Here is an 18,008-nt window from a genome sequence, read left to right on the forward strand (position 1 = left end):
CGACGTCGAAGCATGTCGCTGCACACTGTGCCGAGTATCTGCTATCTTTGAAATCTCTGTATCAAGCTGCATCTCCGCTCTGCTTTTGCTTTGCCTCTTTCTTTTGTTTGCGCGCGGCCGGGCTGAAGAAAGACTTAATCTGGCGTAGGCCACCCAGATACAGCCAGGTGCAGATGAAGACGACGGAAAAGTTGAAGAAAATATACGCCCACATAATGCCGAAGTCACGCCATATGTACTGTGGGAAGACGTTGAAGGATGCCAGGAAGGCTTCTCCAGTTGCGTACTGACAGAACCCACAGTTCCCGTCCGGCTGGGCTTCGACGTAGCCCCCTGCTTGCTGCGCGAATTGGCCGGCGTACGTCTGACAGTCTTGGCCAGGTGGGGGTGGAAAGATCGCCATCTCTTTAGTCTCGCATCGAATGGTTTGACCTTGGACGAGTAGCGCAAGGAATCCTTCAAGCAGGTACTTGAAGGGAGTAAGCCAATACATCCAGCTTTGCCTGCGCTCGTAGTTAGTACATGTTTCACATCGATTTGTAGATATTACTTACCAGAACGAGGGTAGCGCGTTATATGGCACGACCACACCGCAGAAAGACACGATGAACGTAAAGAATAACGGCACAAGTAGCGACGCGAGCAGCTCGTTGGGAGAGAAAGACGCGATTGCTTGTCCAAAGCCCAGGTAAAAGACTTCGAAGAGCATAACGAAGAGCCACACACTGGCCGCGGTATACGTGTCGCGAGGGAAGCCAGGCGGGAAGTACCAGCAGCACCAGTAAATAGTCCCAGCAATAATTCGGTAAGGCAGCTCGCTGAGTATCGTACCCCAAACCATGGCAGTCCAGGAGTAGATCTTAGCACTGCCTTCGCGGGACTCGTAGATGCCGCGCACACTGAGGAAGCGAGGCTGCAGTTGCTGGATCAGTGGAGGTGCGATCGTCAGGGTCATGAAGATGGAGAAGAGTCGGGATTGCATGTCGATTTGGCTGTTTCCGAGGTTCCAGAAGGTGAAGCCGTTGAATAATCCAGTGATGATGTGGAGCATGATCATTCCTTGAACGTAAGGGGGGTCCCGCCAGATAGCCACGAAGCTTCGTTTGACAACCGTAAGCCATTGCTGAGGATATGGCATGGCGTATTCTCGGTCATCGCGAGCCTCGTCGTTCTTCGATGCATCGCGCCTACTCGAGATGATATCCTGGATCTCTTTGCCGAGCTTCTCGTTCTCTGAGCTCTTCTCCCAGACGTCGCCCCAGTCTTGGCCCTTGTAGTCGGGGTTGCCGGCACCAATAGCTTCCAACATGTATTCGGCAGGGTTGGTGTGCGGGGGACATTTTTCGGCGCCATTGCCTTCGAGGTACTTGATGAGGTTCTGGGAGTCGTGGCCTAGATCACCAAAGTAGACTGTACGGCCGCCAGATTTGAGAAGTAAGAGCTGATCGAAGTGCTCGAATAGGACGGCGCTGGGTTGATGGATCGTGCAGAGGATGGCTTGACCGGCGTCCGCAAGCTATAGCCGAGTTAGTGAGTCGTCTTATACTGTCGAGGTTCATGAACTTACCTTGCGCAAGAAGCGAACAATGTTAAAGGCAGCACCAGAGTCAAGGCCGGAAGTAGGTTCATCAAGAAACATGAGCAGTTCAGGTTTGCTTGCAAGCTCCACGCCAATGGTAAGACGCTTCCTCTGTTCCTGGTTGAGTCCATTTCCAGCTGTACCGATAGCTGCACCAGCAATGTCGCGCATTTCAAGAAGATCGATAATCTTCTCAACGTAGTCGTACTTCTCTTGAATGGGTACTTCTTTCGGTTGCCTCAACCGCGCTGAGAATTGGAGTGCCTCGCGTACTGTCGCTGTAGATTCGTGTACATCCATCTGCTCTGCGAAACCGGTCGAACGCTGGAAGGACTGCGGAAGTGGCTTTCCGTCGACCAGGAAATCTCCACGAACAACTCCAAAGTCGATGCGCTGGGCAAGGGTGTTTAGCAATGTCGTCTTACCGGCACCCGATGCACCCATCAGCGCAGTAAGCTTGCCGGGTCTGACGAAGCCCTGAACACCCTTAAGTAACGTTCTCTCGCCCTTCTCGTATGGGATGGTGTAGGTAATGTCTTGGAATGTGAAGATTGTCTCGTTCTTTGCCACACCCTCAGCCGTCTTGTCAGAGTCGTCGTTGTCGCTGGAGTGTTTCTCGGTAATCGGCTCGCCATTGCCAGCTTCCTCATCTTTGGGTAGGGTCTTGGTCTCCATCTCTTTCTCAACGGTCTTGGGTACTTGGCCGCGCTTGTAGATAGTGACTGCTCCTCCGCCTTTGTTAGGCTTCTGTATTTCCATACCGAAAGCAGTTAGTGCCACGAAGAAGAGGAAGAAGGCACAGATGAAGCCGAAGTTGCGCCAAAGATGCGATCTGCTGTAGCCAAACGCTGCAGAGATATAGTCCGGACCGGCGACCGTAAGCGATCCAGGCCTGTTGCCTTGAATAGCGCACGATTGGTACTGCTCCTGGGCACCCGGAATTTGCGGCGCGATGAACGGGGGTACACACTGGATCTCGAGGTTGTAGAACTCGTTCGCGAGGAGACCTTCGAAGCCATACTGAATGGGGTTGATCCAACGTAACCACGAAAACCAGGGATGCATCTTCGCCGGGGGGATCAAATAACCTGTATATACGACGAGTGCCTGGATGGCCACGCCAGTAATCCGAGTTGCAACGTCCAAAGACCCTACCAATGCACCAATAGCTCGGAAGAAGGCATACATGGTCATCGTGATGATCCAGAGGAAGAGTAGTGAGATGAAGAATTGCGATGCTGTTCGCGAAAGATTGGCCATGAAGTATACAACAATGTCGAAGATGAACACCTGAACCAGGACAAGGGGCATGTCAATTAGAGTCTGCGCAATAGCGTAGGCAGCCGGTCGATAGAAGGAGAAGGTCTTGTGCTTCAGTAGAATGGGTCGGGACTCGAAAGCGGACGTAAGCTCAGCGAGAGCGAGAAGGGCGTTGAAAAGCAGCATAAAGAAGATTACACCACCTCGCGGAAACACGCCCTGAGCCGTGTTTGGAAGGTTGTAGAATAATGACCCGACGATAAGGGCCTGGAAGAAGATGCCACCCCATTTGCCAATAAGAGATTGCGGGTCTCCCACCATGACGCGAAATTGGCGATCGGTACAGGCGACGACTTGAGCTGGGAACGAGATGGTGAAGTTCTTCTTCTTGGTAGCTTTAGTTCGTGCCTGGTGACGTTCTTCAGCCTGCTTCTTGGTCTCCTTGTCGAACTCATCGATCTCGGCCAGGTTGTCATTGGCTTGCTCGCTGCTGGCAAATGCTTCTCCAAAAGCCGCGCCAGTGCGAGGAATGCGATCTTCCCAGCCTTCCTTGATCTGTCGCTCGTGATCATCGGTTACGGACGTCAAGAAGTCACTGGTGGTCCAGCGCTCGGGTTTGACGAAGCCAAGATTCTTGAAATACTCCGCGGCCTTCTCAGTGGGCCCAAAGTAGCAGCAGCGGCCTTCGTGAATTAAAAGAACCTTGTCGAAAAGATCGTACAACGACTCGCCTGCCTGATAAAGGGCTACAGCAGTCGAGATTTGAGCCATGTTCGTAAGAGATCGCAGACTCTGAACGTATTCGAGAGCGGTACTCGCATCGAGACCTTTTGTCGAGTTGTCCCAGGACTGTACCGATGCCTTGGTCACCATGGCCTCCGCGATCGAAACACGCTTCTTCTCACCACCAGACACACCACGAATCAGTTCGTTGCCAACCTTTGTACCCAGGGTGTGCTCAATCCAGAAAAGCTTGGTGACTACACGAAGGAACTCGTTGACATAGTCGTTGCGGGATTCGCCTTCCTTTCGTGACTCTTTGCCAGGCGTCCTTGTCTTCAAAGCGAACCTAAGTGTGTCTTTGACCTTGAGCGTCGCGTAGTGGAGGTCCTCTTCGGGGTTGTAAAGCACCTCCGAACGGTACTTCTTGCCCATCTCGTCTGCGTCAGTACCGCCATACGAGACGTCGCCTGTGATCTCTTCGTAGCCGTATCGTTGGTTGCCGATCATCTTGAGGAACGTTGAGCAACCTGCTCCAGGTCTGCCGAGAACAAGCACCATCTCGCCAGGTCTTATGCAACCAGAAAAGTCGTCGAGAAGGGTGCGAATCGGGGGCTTGCCGCCAGCCTTGCGTGGCCCCTTGGTGAGTAGGTTCTTGAAGAATCGCACGGGGTCTAGGAAAAGACTTCCAACACTCGGCTGCAATGCCGCTCCAATACCCATGCCCTTAACGGTCAAGTGCTTGAAGATTACACCTTGATGTCTCGTCTTCTCCTCTTCTGATGCTTCCTGCCTGGTGTGTCCGAACATCTTTCCCATGAGCTTGTTTATCTCGTCTTCTTCCTCTTGGCTTCGTCCTGTCGCACTAGTATTTGTCTTGCTGAGGCCATTGGCCTGGCTCGTTCTTCGCCTGGACAACGCGCGGAACAGGTCGTCTTCGGTCATGGGTTTCGAGTTCTTCGACTGGAGGCCGGGCCTCTTAGCGCTTTCGGTGCGTTTCGCAGATGGCTCCTCAGCTTCATGCTCTGAGTCTGAAGAATCATCGTGGAGAACTACGTGCTCCTCGACTGGGCCTCCTGATGTTGTCTTCTGCAGGTAGTCGTTGCTTGGAATAGTCTGAGTTGCAGATTCATCGCTGGACACATGTTCGGAAGCTGAATGTTGTATTGCGGCATCCGAGGAAGGTCGAACATCTGGCGATGGTACCGCAGTGGAATTGCTTGAAGCTGAGAATAGCCCTGAGCCTTCTGCACCGTAGTAGCTCCGGCTACTGGTGTGTAAGGCATTAGAGATGAAAGTGTTGTGCGTAGTCGTGTTACTGGAGGTAGCAGACGCGTCTGAAGTAACATGTGATTGTTGTTGCGACGCGTCTTGTGTGTGTTGTTGATCAGAATCCTGGAGCGTTCCTGCCTCGTTGGAAGCCATCGCGAAGTTTCCACAGCCTAGGAAGGCCAACGAAAAGTAGTATGCGTCGTGAAACTACTACGAGGAAAATCGCTATCCAATGATCGGCTGTAAACAAAGATGGCTAAAAGAAGCCGTTTGCGACGGTCTCAAGGGACTATCCGCGAAAGTTGCGGGCGTTGTGGGGGATCCGAACGGAGGGACAGTACTATAACATAGTTCCCAGTGACAGTCAACTAGAGCGCTTCGCTGCGCGCACGTACTTGTTACGTGCCTCATGTTTGCGACGCGTCGATAGTTCAATGTTGAAGTGGTGATGTCATGTTGATGTTAGATCCCCAGATCGGTAAATCGGAGTTTAGCCTCGCATCCAACCCGAGAGTGATTCGACGCCTCCCTGATCGATGCACGATCTGGTACATCCGCCATGCGATTTGTGGAGGCGCTAGGTGCCCGCGGGGTGCGGAGAGTTGCTGGTGCGTGGGCGTTGGATGTGTTCAGGTGCGTCAAAAGCATGCGAACGCGCGAAGCGTTCGATATCCGCTTCCTTGTTGTTTCTGCTTTATCCTAGGTGGTGAGTATGCTGTATTGTACAGTGCCTGGGCGCTGTTGGGTAATGTCGAAGTCTCGCTGGATGCGAGGGCGTTCCGAGGAGCAACATGTCGTTGCGTCAGGTAGGAGAAGCCAAGCAGTGCTTGTTGTCTCAGCCACTTGGCCTCGCTTCTACTTTCGACCGACGCAGATGTTCACTTTCCTTATCTTGTCCTCGTGCCGCGGCTCATCGATTGCAATTTCGCAAACCCCTTCTGCTTTGCTCATTTCGATGTTTGAGTTAGCCTATAAACGTATTGTTTGGCATGGTTTAGGTCTTGCAACTCCAGGCTTGTCACTCCCCTCCCCGCTTGAGTTCATTTCCCTCTTGAAGAGATTTAGAAGAGGTTCAGAAGACGAGGAGAAGCCTATTGAAGGACGATGCAATGTCGCGACGGGCTGTGCACCAGGAAATCTACTCGTAAAAACAATGAACTTTGATACTTCACCCTAATCTCTCAGTCTTTCCCGAGGTCTCCAGCACAACGTAGAAAAAAGCACACTTGGCAGCAACTCCCAACTCAGCAATTCTGATGAATATCGGGAGTCCTACTTTGTTTGCAGCAGCATCGTTCCAGGCCCAAAGTCAAATTGAGAACCTTGATGTGATTCGACCGGAGACTACAGCCCCCCGCATCCTTCAGGACGCCGTCACATCCGGGTATTCTATACAGATCCTTCCCTCTTTCAGCATCCTGCAGTATTAAAACGTGGCGCAGCCATATCAGGCAACCACTATGGTTGTCAGCAGACGGAATTATAGGAAAGATAGAGAACTCGACAATCCAACACTGCTGCGAAACGCCACAACCTTGAGAGGCCTTGTTGCCAATATCATTACTATGCCGCATCAGCGGCAGTCTGTTTCTGAAACACATATTATCGCAACATGGCACAGACAGGCGGCACATATCATCGCGAATCCTCATGGTCATATAGTGTAAGCATAGGCGGTAAGCCCATACTCAGGTCACGTCCAGATAATAAAGAGCATGGTACGCCTTCCCTCTGACAGATCCACTACTTGACGTTGACTAATGCGCTGGATCAGAGCCTGATGCGAGACCACCAAAACCAAGCTACGACGCTGAAAAAGAAGACGAGACAAATATCAGCGAGGATTGGGAGAGCGTCGAATGGCCCATCGCACAACCCACCGTAGAGCCCGTTGTGGAGCCCATGGTAGACGACACAGAACCAGAGGAAGTAGGCTACCGTAACGTACGCAGCCAGTTCACATTCGACGTCGGCTGGGGAAGCTGGAGAACAACTGTGTTCAAATGGGATATGAACGCTAGGTTCAAAGAGTCGTGATAGGGCGTTTGGGTTTGGTTAGGTAGAGATGTTGTAAACGAACCATGGTACGCTACACCAATAAATACCAGATCCACTACATTAGACCATAATTCAGCTCACACTGGATATGGTGACTGAGTCATTGGGGTTAATAAATATCGAAAGATAAACTTGGATCTCAGTGCTCTTCATCCCTCGTATAGCCTACGACTTGAGTCTTGCGTAAAGATCAACAACTAATCTACAGTTCGGACGACTACTGTCCCATCAAGTGCTATCTCGACGAACACCTTCGCAAAGCTTACCACCCCAAACCTATACCAGCACGATCCGTGGCCATGTACACACCGGCGCAACCCTACCAAACCCTAAACTTCAACACACTCCTTAACGACCCCGCAAAACACATCGAAAGGATAAAGATGGCCCATCGAACTTCAACCTCATCCACATCCACATCAGCACGATCCGTGGCCATGTACACACCGGCACAACCCCACCAAACCCCAAACTTCAACACAACCCTTAACGACCCCGCAAAACACATCGAAAGGATAAAGATGGCCCATCGAACTTCAACTTCATTCACATCCACATCAGCCTCTATATTACCAACCCCACCTCCCTCCCCACCTTCATCAACATCAATATCGTCGCCTAGATGCAGCTCCCCTGTATCCACGACTTTATCAAGATCACCTTCCTCCTCACCTTCCACAACTTCATCAACACCAACATCACCCCCCAAATGCAGCACCCCTGCATCTTCAGCACAAAGACCCAAACCAGGACTACTTTTAGACTTGGAAGGGAGACTTTGGACGACGTACGCACGGTCCAAGGCTTTTACGAAGTTAGCGCCGCCGGTTTCGAACAGGAGTAGGTAAGAGAGCGTGTAGTAGGGGAAGTAGGATAGGATAAGATAGGGAAAGTTAGATTGGGGTAGGGAAGTGGAAGTTGACGGATATGTATGATAAACTGGACGCATAGATGGATACTATGCCCAACGAGATTTGCAACAAGTCCAGGCCACGGCAATTTTGCATAACAGGAGAATGCATCAAGTGAGATGATTGTTGTCATGGAAAGGTATTCATTCGCTTTTACGCTATCCCTTCCTTCTCTCTTCCAATGTTCTTTTTTGACCGCCGCCAATGCAGCTACACCAGCGCCCATGACAAACCCAGCGCTTGACGCCATAACATCCCTAATCGTAACAAAAGACATGACATTATCTACACATTTTCACCTTCCATACTATCCAAGCTCAACCTCTCCTCGAACGCACAATCTACTTGGCGTTCTCAGGGCGGAGGGAGCGGACAGCCTTTCCGGCGCGCCAGATCTCCAGGTCGTCAATCTCCTTGAGCTCCTGGTTGTACTTCTCGCGGTAGTCAGGCTGGCTGTTGTACTCGAGGGAGCGCTTGGTCTCGCTGCCGTTCTCGACGGAGGTATAGAGGTCGTCGAAGACGGGCTTGAGGGCGGCCTTGAAGCGCTTACTCCAGTCGATGGCACCGCGGCGGGCGGTGGTGGAGCACGCGGCGTACATGTAGTCCATGCCGTTGGCGCCGATCAAGGGGTACAGAGACTGGGTGGCCTCCTCGACGGTCTCGTTGAAGGCCTCGGAGGGGCTGTGGCCGCGCTCACGGAGAACCTCGTATTGCGCGAGGAACATGCCGTGGATTCCGCCCATCAGGCAACCACGCTCGCCGTACAGGTCGGAGTAGACCTCCTTCTCGAAGGTGGTCTCGTACATGTATCCGGAACCGACGGCAACACCGAGGGCGACGGCCTTCTCCTTGGCCTTGCCGGTGACGTCTTGGTAGACGGCGATGGACGAGTTGATACCACGGCCCTCGCGGAAGAGGGTGCGGACAGTGCGGCCGGAGCCCTTGGGGGCAACGAGGATGACGTCGATGTCGGTGGGGACTTCGACCTTGGTGAGGTCCTTGAAGACGGGGGAGAAGCCGTGGGAGAAGTAGAGAGTCTGGTCTTGTTAGTTCCAACTCTCGTCGAATTGATGAGTACTGCTTACCTTGCCCTTGAGCTGGGGCTTGATGGCGGGCCAGGTCTCAGACTGAGCGGCATCTGAGAGGAGGTTCATGACAATGGTGGCCTTGCCAATAGCCTCGTCGATGTCGAACAGGTTCTTTCCGGGAACCCAGCCATCGGCCTCGGCTTCCTTCCACGAAGCACCGTTCTTCCGTACACCGACAATGACGTTGAGGCCGTTGTCGCGCATGTTGAGACCCTGGCCGTGACCCTGGGATCCGTAGCCAATCATGGCCATGGTGTCGTTCTTGAAGTACTCAAGAAGCTTCTCCTTTGGCCAGTCATCACGCTCTGTTTGTTGTCAGCTTTGATCCTGATGCATCGATAATGGTCAAACTCACCGTAGACAGTCTCCTTGGTTCCGGCAAAGTCAATGGTCTTGACACCACGGGTCTGCTGGAACTGGCTTGTGACAGCCGCGCGGGGAGCAGCCTTCTTAGCACCAGCACTCAGAGCAGACACAAAAGTGCGCTTCTGAGCGGGAGTGGAAGCCAATTGGCGGGCGGTTTGGCGCAGAGCGCGGGTAACAGGTCTTGAAGCCATTGTGAATGTGTGTGAAAGGGGTATCTTGGGGTCAGAATTGTTTGGCGGGGATATGGGCTTTTAAACACGCTGGGCTCGATCGTCAACCCACCCAGAATTTCGAGTTGGGGAGCTTGGACCAGGCCGATTATCGCTGCCCCAGACCGACCGTTCGCGTCCTCGACCAATCACCGTACGCTATCAAAGTGCTAGCAGGGGGGCCGGAGGGTCGTCGGGGAGGAATGCGTGTCTCCGAGAGCGGTTCTGATGATATGAGGCATCGCTGGACCCAGTCATAGTGGATAGTGCGTGGCGGCTGATGACTTGGTGAGATTGACCGTAGTCTAAGCGGGCCTATTTACTACGAGGTAACGTTGCGCAGTACGGTTTGCGTGTAGCTCTCACAGCCTGGGTAGACGGACACAGATTCAGCATGGCGGTGACGCAATCTTCGAGCAAACATCGCAGTCACAGTAAAGCATCACGAACGGGTAAAACCATTTTTGTGCGCAAATGTGCAGTCATATTGTATGAGATCTTGGAAGACTATCTTGCGCCCGTAAGATACCCATGCACCCTCTACACGATGCGCCAGACCATACATGCAGTCGCTAATGTATTGACATGTTCACCTCCAGCCTTCTCCCATGCATCAACCCTGTCCTGTAGTGAGCCCGTGGCTCGGTCTCATGTCGTTGTGATGCATCCGTCCGTGGAGGGGCATTTTGAAGGACTGCTGCGTGAAAGCTTGTGTTGTTCTGATCCTATGCGATGAAGCTCATTTGAGCACGCGATCGAAGTTCTGTCCCTTGACTGTGCCGCCGCCGAGCGATGCGCGCACGTTGCGCTTGAAGCCCTCTCGGTTCTGCTTGAGGTCTTCGGCAGCCTCTTTGTTCAGCGGGTCCGACGCGTTCGGCTCGAGGAAGAGAAACTGTGATCTGTCAGCATGCCATTCCACATCTTGCAACCCTGTAACGTACCTGTAGACCAACAACAACCGCATTCAAGTTCAATACTGGTTTCCAGTCCTCTCGTAGAATGTTCAAGCAGACGTTTCCCTCAAGGTCGATGTTGGGGTGATAGATCTTCTGTGTGCACTTGACTTTTGGCGGGTCGTGGGGGAAGTTCTGGTTGATCTTAAAGTCGAATCTGAAGCGTCCGCCCTTGTACATTCCCTCGTCAGGGTCGATCGTGAGCTCGAAGTTTAGGATATCGTCGGGGTTGGGGAAGTGCGTCTTCATCGTTGTGCCGAGAGATAACTCTTCAAGATCTATGTCGCGTTAACTTTGCGAGAGATATGATATGTAGTCGAGAGATGACTGTACCTTTTTGTGTTCGCAGCTGAGCTGGGGTGACCTTCTTCTTCTTGCTCGAGGCAGCTTGTGCAGCCTCATCCTGCTGCTGCTGTTTCTTCTACAAGAATGTTAGCCGTCTTGCATTACCACTCGACACTAGACTTCCAAGGACCTACCATAGACCATATTTTCATCATCTTGGCGGTATTGTATGCGGCGTCTGGGCTATTGCCTGTGTAGATATAATCGCGTCGGTGTGCTGGAATGCGCGCGCGTGAGGGTCGCGGGGCAAACGGCGAGAGGTAGGGGACTAGGTGGCGGTTGGGTGATAGGGAGAGGCTAGTAGAGAAGGCGGCGAGTGCGAGGGCCTGCGAAAGTACGAACGCCAAACGAAAGAAGGGCTAGAGATATTATACGTGAGAGTGAACCTTGGGAGATAAGTTGGGCAGGCTGCCACGATCCTCGGGCGTCCGTGCTGCAACGTGGGGTGATGCCCACTTTACGGCTTAGTCACCCATGGTTCTCAGCCTCCCATCTCCATCTCCAGACTCACGATACTCGCACGTGCAGTCGAAACATAGTTACAGCAGCCATGACAGCTCCGATACGAGACGCGTTACAATTTCCAGCTTCGGATAGCCAGCACATAGAAGGCTACCTACCTCATGACTCGTCTACATCGCCCCGAGCTCACCAACACGTTTCTAAGCCTTTCGTCACATTAACCTTCGCTACTTCTCTCGACAGCCAGTTAGCCATCGCGCCCGGCGTGCAGACAGCGTTATCTGGCCCGCAATCCAAGGCTATGACCCATTTCCTGAGATCAAGACACGATGCTATTCTGATCGGAGCGGGAACAGCTATCGCCGACAATCCATCACTAAACTGCCGGATCGAGGGCGTGGGTGGCTATGGTGGATCAGACCTCAAATGGCAACCAAGACCAGTTGTCGTTGATCCTCATGGGCGCTGGCAATTCAGCGATGCAAGCAAAGTGATGAGATTAGCCAAGGAGGGAAAGGGAAAAGCGCCTTACGTCGTGACCTCTGTGGTGCCGTCCAATACTCAACGAAGGATACTTGAAAGCGTAGGTGGCCAATTCTTGGTTCTGGGACTTTCTCCTGAAGACATTGCTGCATCCGGTTCGTCGTGGCATATTATCCTCGATGCTTTGGCGCACCGAGGTATAAGGAGCGTGATGATTGAGGGGGGTGGTTTTGTCATCAATGACATACTGGGGCCTGGTCCTGCCTATTCTCTAGTCGACTCGGTCATTGTCACAATTGCGCCTACATGGCTGGGAAGAGGCGGTGTACAGGTGTGTCCGGATGGCGGCTCGGAACGATTGCCCATCACAAGATTGAAAGAAACGAAATGGATTCCGCTCGGAGAAGATGTCGTGCTCTGTGGGCGACCAAATAAAACGCTTCGATAGGCTAGGTAGGAGTTCAAAGACTAGACAAGTCCTAGCAATTCTTGGTCTAGCTTATCCATGGCAGCTCGTCGGATACTGTGCCTTGAAACAACTCCTTGACACTATCCTCCAAGTCTTTGAAGTGCTTGGCTGCCTTGCTGGCGTCCCATCCGCGTAGCTGTCTCTTCCCACCCAAAAGATCTCCGGTACCCATAGGGTCATTCTCCCACGCCGCATATCCGTTCTCTTCTTCCCCACGAAGCGTGCTCTGTAACGCGTCATTCGCCATCGGCGGATCTATGCCCTGCACCAGGATACGCTCTTTCGGCCATCGAATAGTTGGAGCATGCAGTTCGAGGAACCGTTTCGACTTGAAAGCATGCGTGATTACCCGAATCTGTTTCGGATAGTTGCCAGTAGCCTTCCTAAAAAGAAGGATGCTGAATAACAGATTCTGGAATGAATCTGTCGCTTGTTCCTCTAGTAATATATATCCCTTGTTGTATAGTCTGCAGATTTGGTCAGTAAATGGTCTTGAAGTGAGCCTTGTTATTTGCTTTTGGTCCATTCACCGGCGTCCTCAAACGACGAGTTTTTGAGTTGCGATAGGTATACTGGGTGCTCACCTATGGGTTCGTCCTCCACCCCTGTGACCTTCTGCTAACTCTTCTGCGAGCGCTGCATGGTAGTATGAGCGTGCCTCAGTCTTCAGAGACTCCGCTCGTTTAGTAGCACCACCACTGAGCACAAGAATGCTCGAAGGAGGATGCTCTGCGTCTGTTCCGACAGTCAAGGCATCAATGCCAGCTTTGATATGGGCCAAGAACGTCTCATGCTCGCCTGGCTTGCCTGTCGCTTCGTCTGACTTTTGAAAAGGCGCTAGCAACCAATGCGGCTCGTAGTGAGGGCTACACAGTGGGAAATTGGGCTCATCTGCATTCGGAAGGAAGATGGCGTGGCAGCATACGATGATGAGGTTCTCCGCGCTAGGATAGCTTGGTGACGGTGTTGTGTGATCAGGGTGCACAAAGTTCGGGTTCTCAGGTGTTTGCCATTGAGTTGTATTGTCGTGACCTTCAGCTATTGGAGATGTGGTTGCCGTGGATGGTGGTGAAGCACCAGACTTGGACTTGGGCAGATCCACTAATGGTGCGGCTGAAGCCATAGCGGCTCGTACCGCTTAGTGGATATGCGGGTCGAAGAGGAACTGTGTAGAGCTTCGTAGGCGATTCGCGAACAAGATGTACAATTGTTGTAGTTATAACTATTGCGACTAGTATTCCGATGCGGGGCAGTAGCAGCGGGTATGACGCCAGCCAAGAGGGTTAAGCAATAAGGAGTTGTTTTTCGAGCATGAGGAAGACTACACGAGTGGTGTGGATGCACATGAAGAATACAAGTTTTCGTTTTGTTGAGGCGCTGGTGACGGAAGGTGCGGCCTGCTCCTCCCCGCGCGATAAGATGCAAAAAGGCAGGAGCGTTCGCCATCTTCGCTGCCAAAGAAGCGATTTGAGGTGACGTTTCTATGTCGCTGCCCGAGTTGGAAGGAACTTCGCAGCCCTGGTGGTATCATGGATGTAAGAGATGGCTGTAGCACGTGATGTGATGGGTCGGGGGAGCTGCGCAGACTGTTGCTCAGCATAGGCCAACCTGTTCTATGCATCTTGTTGTGCATAAATTCAAGGAATAGAATAACGCAGGCTCATATCCAACCAAGGATCGTGGTGGAAGATCTGACTCTCGACGTCGTCTCAGAACACATGTGGTACCGACGCCGATGCCAAGCTGTCAGCGAGATCGAGTATGTGGCGGTTGAGATGTGAGACCCGGAGAGATGAAGGGTCCTGGGTCCAGGAACAACTTTCTAACGGCGGCCCACCGCGACGGATAGGAGACTCACCACAGGCCTGGACCCTGTCACCGCACCGCCATCACGCGAACCCGGCAGCCAAACGCAGCACTGCAATAACGCTGGCAAAACGGCAGGCAAAAACGACGTGGCGAGGTTTGTAGTAGTGGCATGGGAACGGCCCTATTTAGAAATCAATCGCTCCGACTACGAGTTCGTATACAGGTTGGTAGGCTGGGTTACAGTCGCAATGCATGTAACCCTTTGCAGAGAACTAGGAGATCTCTCTGAGTGGATCCGCCTGCGGAGCAACCTTGAAAGCTGGCTGACGTCGGCCGTGCAACCCCTAGCTTGAGACAGAGACGCGCAGCCGTGCAGAAGGGGATTTTGAGCATTTCAGCCACTCGACGGCAACGGGCGTTGTATGCACGTCGTAGGAGTAGTCTGCGCAGGGCGAGTCAGGCCGTCTACATGATAGTATCATAGTATGCCGGCAATAGCGATGTTGGTAGACTTTGGTGAGGCTGAGCAAGCAAGCGGCCAGGGCCTGTCTAATTTTAGCAGGTCGTGGCCGGCTAGCGCCACACTGACAGACGACGGAGACTTCATGTGCTTCGGTCGTGTGCTTCACCGCCAGCAGGTTTTGCGGTTGCCGTCGAATTCAAGTAGGAGCGATCGCCCGTTGTTGCAGCGTCTCCACGAATGCATTCTTGTTAAAGGAGTGCCCAGCTGCATCCGAAACGCGCAGCTTACACGGCGACGACGAATAGAAGCTGGCTAAGCCGTGTTTCAGAGACGGCGGTTTTCCTAGCGCACCTTCCCCCATCCCACCACAAGGGGTATAGCGCGCGTCCCTTCAGCTTTCTCAGCCCTGAAGCGCCCCAGACATTCCATCCACCTTTATCAAGCGACACCCCGAGTTGTGCGCTGCCGCCTTTCTGACATCTCAACCGTTTATACCCCTACCGCCTATTCCTTTTTCCCTTCAACACCGCCATCTGCAGCGCCGGCCCGTGAACTGCAGCACGTCATGGCGTACAACAATAACCAAGGTTATAACCTTGGAGACCCGAACACCGGCGTAGGCGCCCCTGATGCTATGGAGGAAGGCACGACATACTGACAGCGTCCGCAGTACGACCGCACCCACGATGAGGAGGAAGTAGGCCGCTCGTTGCTGCACGAGAACCCTACCGGCGCTCACCCGGACCCTTTCTACGGCAACCCTGAGGTCCGCCCGCACTCCACCTACAGCTTGACCGAGTCGTACGCGACCGACAGGCCAACACAATACCCCGGCGAGGCCCACGCTGGCACTTCGTACTCAGCGTCAGGTGGCTACGACGCGCAGGGCGACTTCGGTGCTCCCCAGCGGGCCCCATCACCATACCAGAGGAGCGAGACCAGCTCGACCGAAGCATGGAGGCAGCGACAGCAGCCCGGCGGAGGTGCCGCCGGTGGCCTCAAGCGTGGTATGACCCGTAAGGTCAAGCTCGTCCAGGGTTCCGTTCTGAGTGCCGACTACCCCGTCCCCTCTGCCATCCAGAACGCCATCCAGGCCAAGTACCGCAATGACCTCGAGAGCGGTAGCGAGGAGTTCACCCACATGCGCTGTAAGTCCCACGTTCTGTATTTCCCCTTCAGGTCTGACAGCCGCTAGACACTGCTGCGACATGCGACCCCAACGACTTCACCCTCAAGAACGGTTACAATCTGCGTCCGGCCATGTACAACCGCCACACCGAGCTGCTCATTGCCATTACCTACTACAACGAAGACAAGGTTCTCACCGCCCGTACTCTGCACGGTGTCATGCAGAACATCCGCGACATTGTCAACCTGAAGAAGTCCGAGTTCTGGAATAAGGGCGGTCCGGCCTGGCAGAAGATTGTCGTGTGCTTGGTTTTCGACGGTATCGACCCCTGCGACAAGGGTACTCTCGATCTGCTCGCCACCGTCGGTATTTACCAGGACGGTGTCATGAAGAAGGACATTGACGGAAACGAGACTGTTGCTCATATTGTAAGTTTTATTCAGATCATGTTCTATTGGCAATCCGCTAACAAGTCAGTTCGAATACACCACGCAACTTTCCGTCACGCCCAACCAGCAGCTCATTCGCCCCCACGATGACAGCGCCAGCACACTTCCCCCCGTCCAGATGATGTTCTGCTTGAAGCAGAAGAACAGCAAGAAGATCAACTCCCACAGATGGCTCTTTACTGCTATCGGTCGCATTCTGAACCCCGAAGTCTGCATTCTGCTCGATGCTGGTACAAAGCCCGGTCCCAAGTCGCTTCTCGCCCTCTGGGAAGGTTTCTACAACGACAAGGATCTCGGTGGTGCTTGCGGTGAGATTCACGCTATGTTGGGTAAGTTGCTTCAGACTCGAAAAAAAAGCGAAGATATGGAGGGCTAACAAACCTGGCAGGCAAGGGCTGGAAGAACCTCCTCAACCCGCTGGTAGCCGCCCAAAACTTCGAGTACAAGATCAGTAACATTCTCGACAAGCCGCTCGAATCCTCCTTCGGATACGTCTCTGTGTTGCCTGGTGCTTTCTCGGCTTACCGATACCGTGCTATCATGGGCAGACCGCTCGAGCAGTACTTCCACGGTGACCACACACTCGCCAAGATCCTCGGAAAGAAGGGTATCGAGGGCATGAACATTTTCAAGAAGAACATGTTCTTGGCCGAAGATCGTATTCTTTGTTTCGAGCTTGTCGCCAAGGCTGGATCCAAGTGGCATCTCACCTACATCAAGGCCTCCAAGGGTGAAACCGATGTGCCTGAGGGTGCTGCCGAGTTCATCGGTCAGCGTCGTCGTTGGTTGAACGGTTCCTTCGCTGCCGGTATTTACTCCCTGCTCCACTTCGGCCGCATGTACAAGAGTGGCCACAACCTCGTCCGCATGTTCTTCCTGCACATCCAAATGTTGTACAACGTCTTCCAGACCATCATGGCCTGGTTCTCCCTGGCTTCCTTCTGGCTTACCACCGTCGTTATCATGAGTCTTGTCGGTACCAAAACCGATACGCGAGACGCCTGGCCCTTCGGAAACACTGTCACGCCCATCTTCAACGTCATCGTCACCTATCTCTACCTCGCATTCCTGGTCCTACAGTTCATTTTGGCCTTTGGTAATCGTCCAAAGGGTTCCAAGTGGTCTTACCTGGTCTCCTTCTGCGTCTTCGGTCTCATCCAGTTCTACATTGTTATCCTGTCCATCTACCTCGTTGTTCAGGCTTTCACGAACCCGTCCTCGCAGAAACTCGACACTTCATCGCCGGAAGCATTCGCCTCGTCATTCTTCTCGTCTAGCGGTGTCGGTATTATCATTATCGCTCTTGCGGCTACCTTCGGTCTTTACTACGTCGCCTCGTTCCTCTACATGGACCCATGGCACATGTTCACCTCGTTCCCGCAGTATCTGCTCATCATGTCCTCCTACGTCAACATCCTCAACGTCTACGCCTTCTCCAACTGGCACGATGTCTCTTGGGGTACCAAGGGTTCCGACAAGGCAGATGCGCTTCCCTCAGCGAAGACGGAGAAGGGAGCTGACGGAAAGCACAACGTTATCGAGGAGCCGGATCTGCCACAAGCCGATATTGACAGTCAGTTCGAAGCTACTGTGAAGCGCGCTCTCGCTCCTTACGTACCGCCTGTCGAGAGCGACGAGAAGACCCTGGAGGACTCTTACAAGTCTTTCCGTACCCATTTGTGCACAGCCTGGATCGGTTCAAACGCTACACTTGCGGTTGTCATTACCCAGGACAACTTTGACCGCTTCGGTTTCTCTGTAAGTTACTTGAAGTTCTTATCTGGATCATTTTACTAACTCAATCACAGTCAAGCGCCTCCGGCAGAACCGCGCATTTCTTCCAGGCCCTTCTGTGGGCTACCGCTGCGCTCGCCATTGTCCGTTTCGCCGGATGCTTGTGGTTCCTTGGTCGCACTGGTCTCTTCTTCTGCGTGAGGAAGAGGTAGAATTACCAAACCCAATCAACAAACTCATCCTTCGCGG

At 53.1% G+C, this 18,008-nt stretch overlaps 6 protein-coding genes across 6 annotated transcripts; 2 read left to right on the forward strand and 4 right to left on the reverse strand.

Annotated features, from left to right (window-relative positions):
• Positions 1–61: 61 nt before the first annotated feature.
• Positions 62–5,242, reverse strand: J4E87_007981 (uncharacterized protein; the record flags this gene model as incomplete). Its single annotated transcript, XM_049379574.1, has 4 exons — positions 62–503; positions 555–1,516; positions 1,568–5,038; positions 5,234–5,242. The coding sequence occupies 4 exons, from the start codon at positions 5,240–5,242 to the stop codon at positions 62–64; spliced, it is 4,884 nt and encodes a 1,627-aa protein (XP_049230802.1).
• Positions 5,243–6,443: 1,201 nt separating this feature from the next.
• Positions 6,444–6,868, forward strand: J4E87_007982 (uncharacterized protein; the record flags this gene model as incomplete). Its single annotated transcript, XM_049379575.1, has 2 exons — positions 6,444–6,549; positions 6,606–6,868. The coding sequence occupies 2 exons, from the start codon at positions 6,444–6,446 to the stop codon at positions 6,866–6,868; spliced, it is 369 nt and encodes a 122-aa protein (XP_049230803.1).
• A 1,273-nt stretch (positions 6,869–8,141) lies between these two features.
• ILV2_2 (Acetolactate synthase, mitochondrial) lies at positions 8,142–9,445 on the reverse strand (the record flags this gene model as incomplete). The annotated part of the gene is made up of 3 exons (XM_049379576.1): positions 8,142–8,837; positions 8,886–9,193; positions 9,244–9,445. The coding sequence occupies 3 exons, from the start codon at positions 9,443–9,445 to the stop codon at positions 8,142–8,144; spliced, it is 1,206 nt and encodes a 401-aa protein (XP_049230804.1).
• Positions 9,446–10,202: 757 nt separating this feature from the next.
• Positions 10,203–10,916, reverse strand: UBC12 (NEDD8-conjugating protein ubc12; the record flags this gene model as incomplete). Its single annotated transcript, XM_049379577.1, has 4 exons — positions 10,203–10,355; positions 10,405–10,694; positions 10,750–10,837; positions 10,896–10,916. 4 exons carry the CDS (start codon positions 10,914–10,916, stop codon positions 10,203–10,205), a joined length of 552 nt encoding a protein of 183 aa, XP_049230805.1.
• A 1,284-nt stretch (positions 10,917–12,200) lies between these two features.
• J4E87_007985 (uncharacterized protein) lies at positions 12,201–13,298 on the reverse strand (the record flags this gene model as incomplete). Its single annotated transcript, XM_049379578.1, has 2 exons — positions 12,201–12,642; positions 12,760–13,298. The coding sequence occupies 2 exons, from the start codon at positions 13,296–13,298 to the stop codon at positions 12,201–12,203; spliced, it is 981 nt and encodes a 326-aa protein (XP_049230806.1).
• A 1,714-nt stretch (positions 13,299–15,012) lies between these two features.
• On the forward strand, positions 15,013–17,971 carry J4E87_007986 (uncharacterized protein; the record flags this gene model as incomplete). The annotated part of the gene is made up of 6 exons (XM_049379579.1): positions 15,013–15,063; positions 15,118–15,595; positions 15,643–16,004; positions 16,054–16,354; positions 16,414–17,783; positions 17,834–17,971. 6 exons carry the CDS (start codon positions 15,013–15,015, stop codon positions 17,969–17,971), a joined length of 2,700 nt encoding a protein of 899 aa, XP_049230807.1.
• Positions 17,972–18,008: the final 37 nt, after the last annotated feature.

The sequence above is a fragment of the Alternaria ethzedia genome (genome assembly GCF_023757985.1).
Source record: "Alternaria ethzedia strain BMP 0044 chromosome Unknown scaffold_23, whole genome shotgun sequence".
Taxonomy (NCBI): Eukaryota; Fungi; Ascomycota; class Dothideomycetes; order Pleosporales; family Pleosporaceae; genus Alternaria; species Alternaria ethzedia.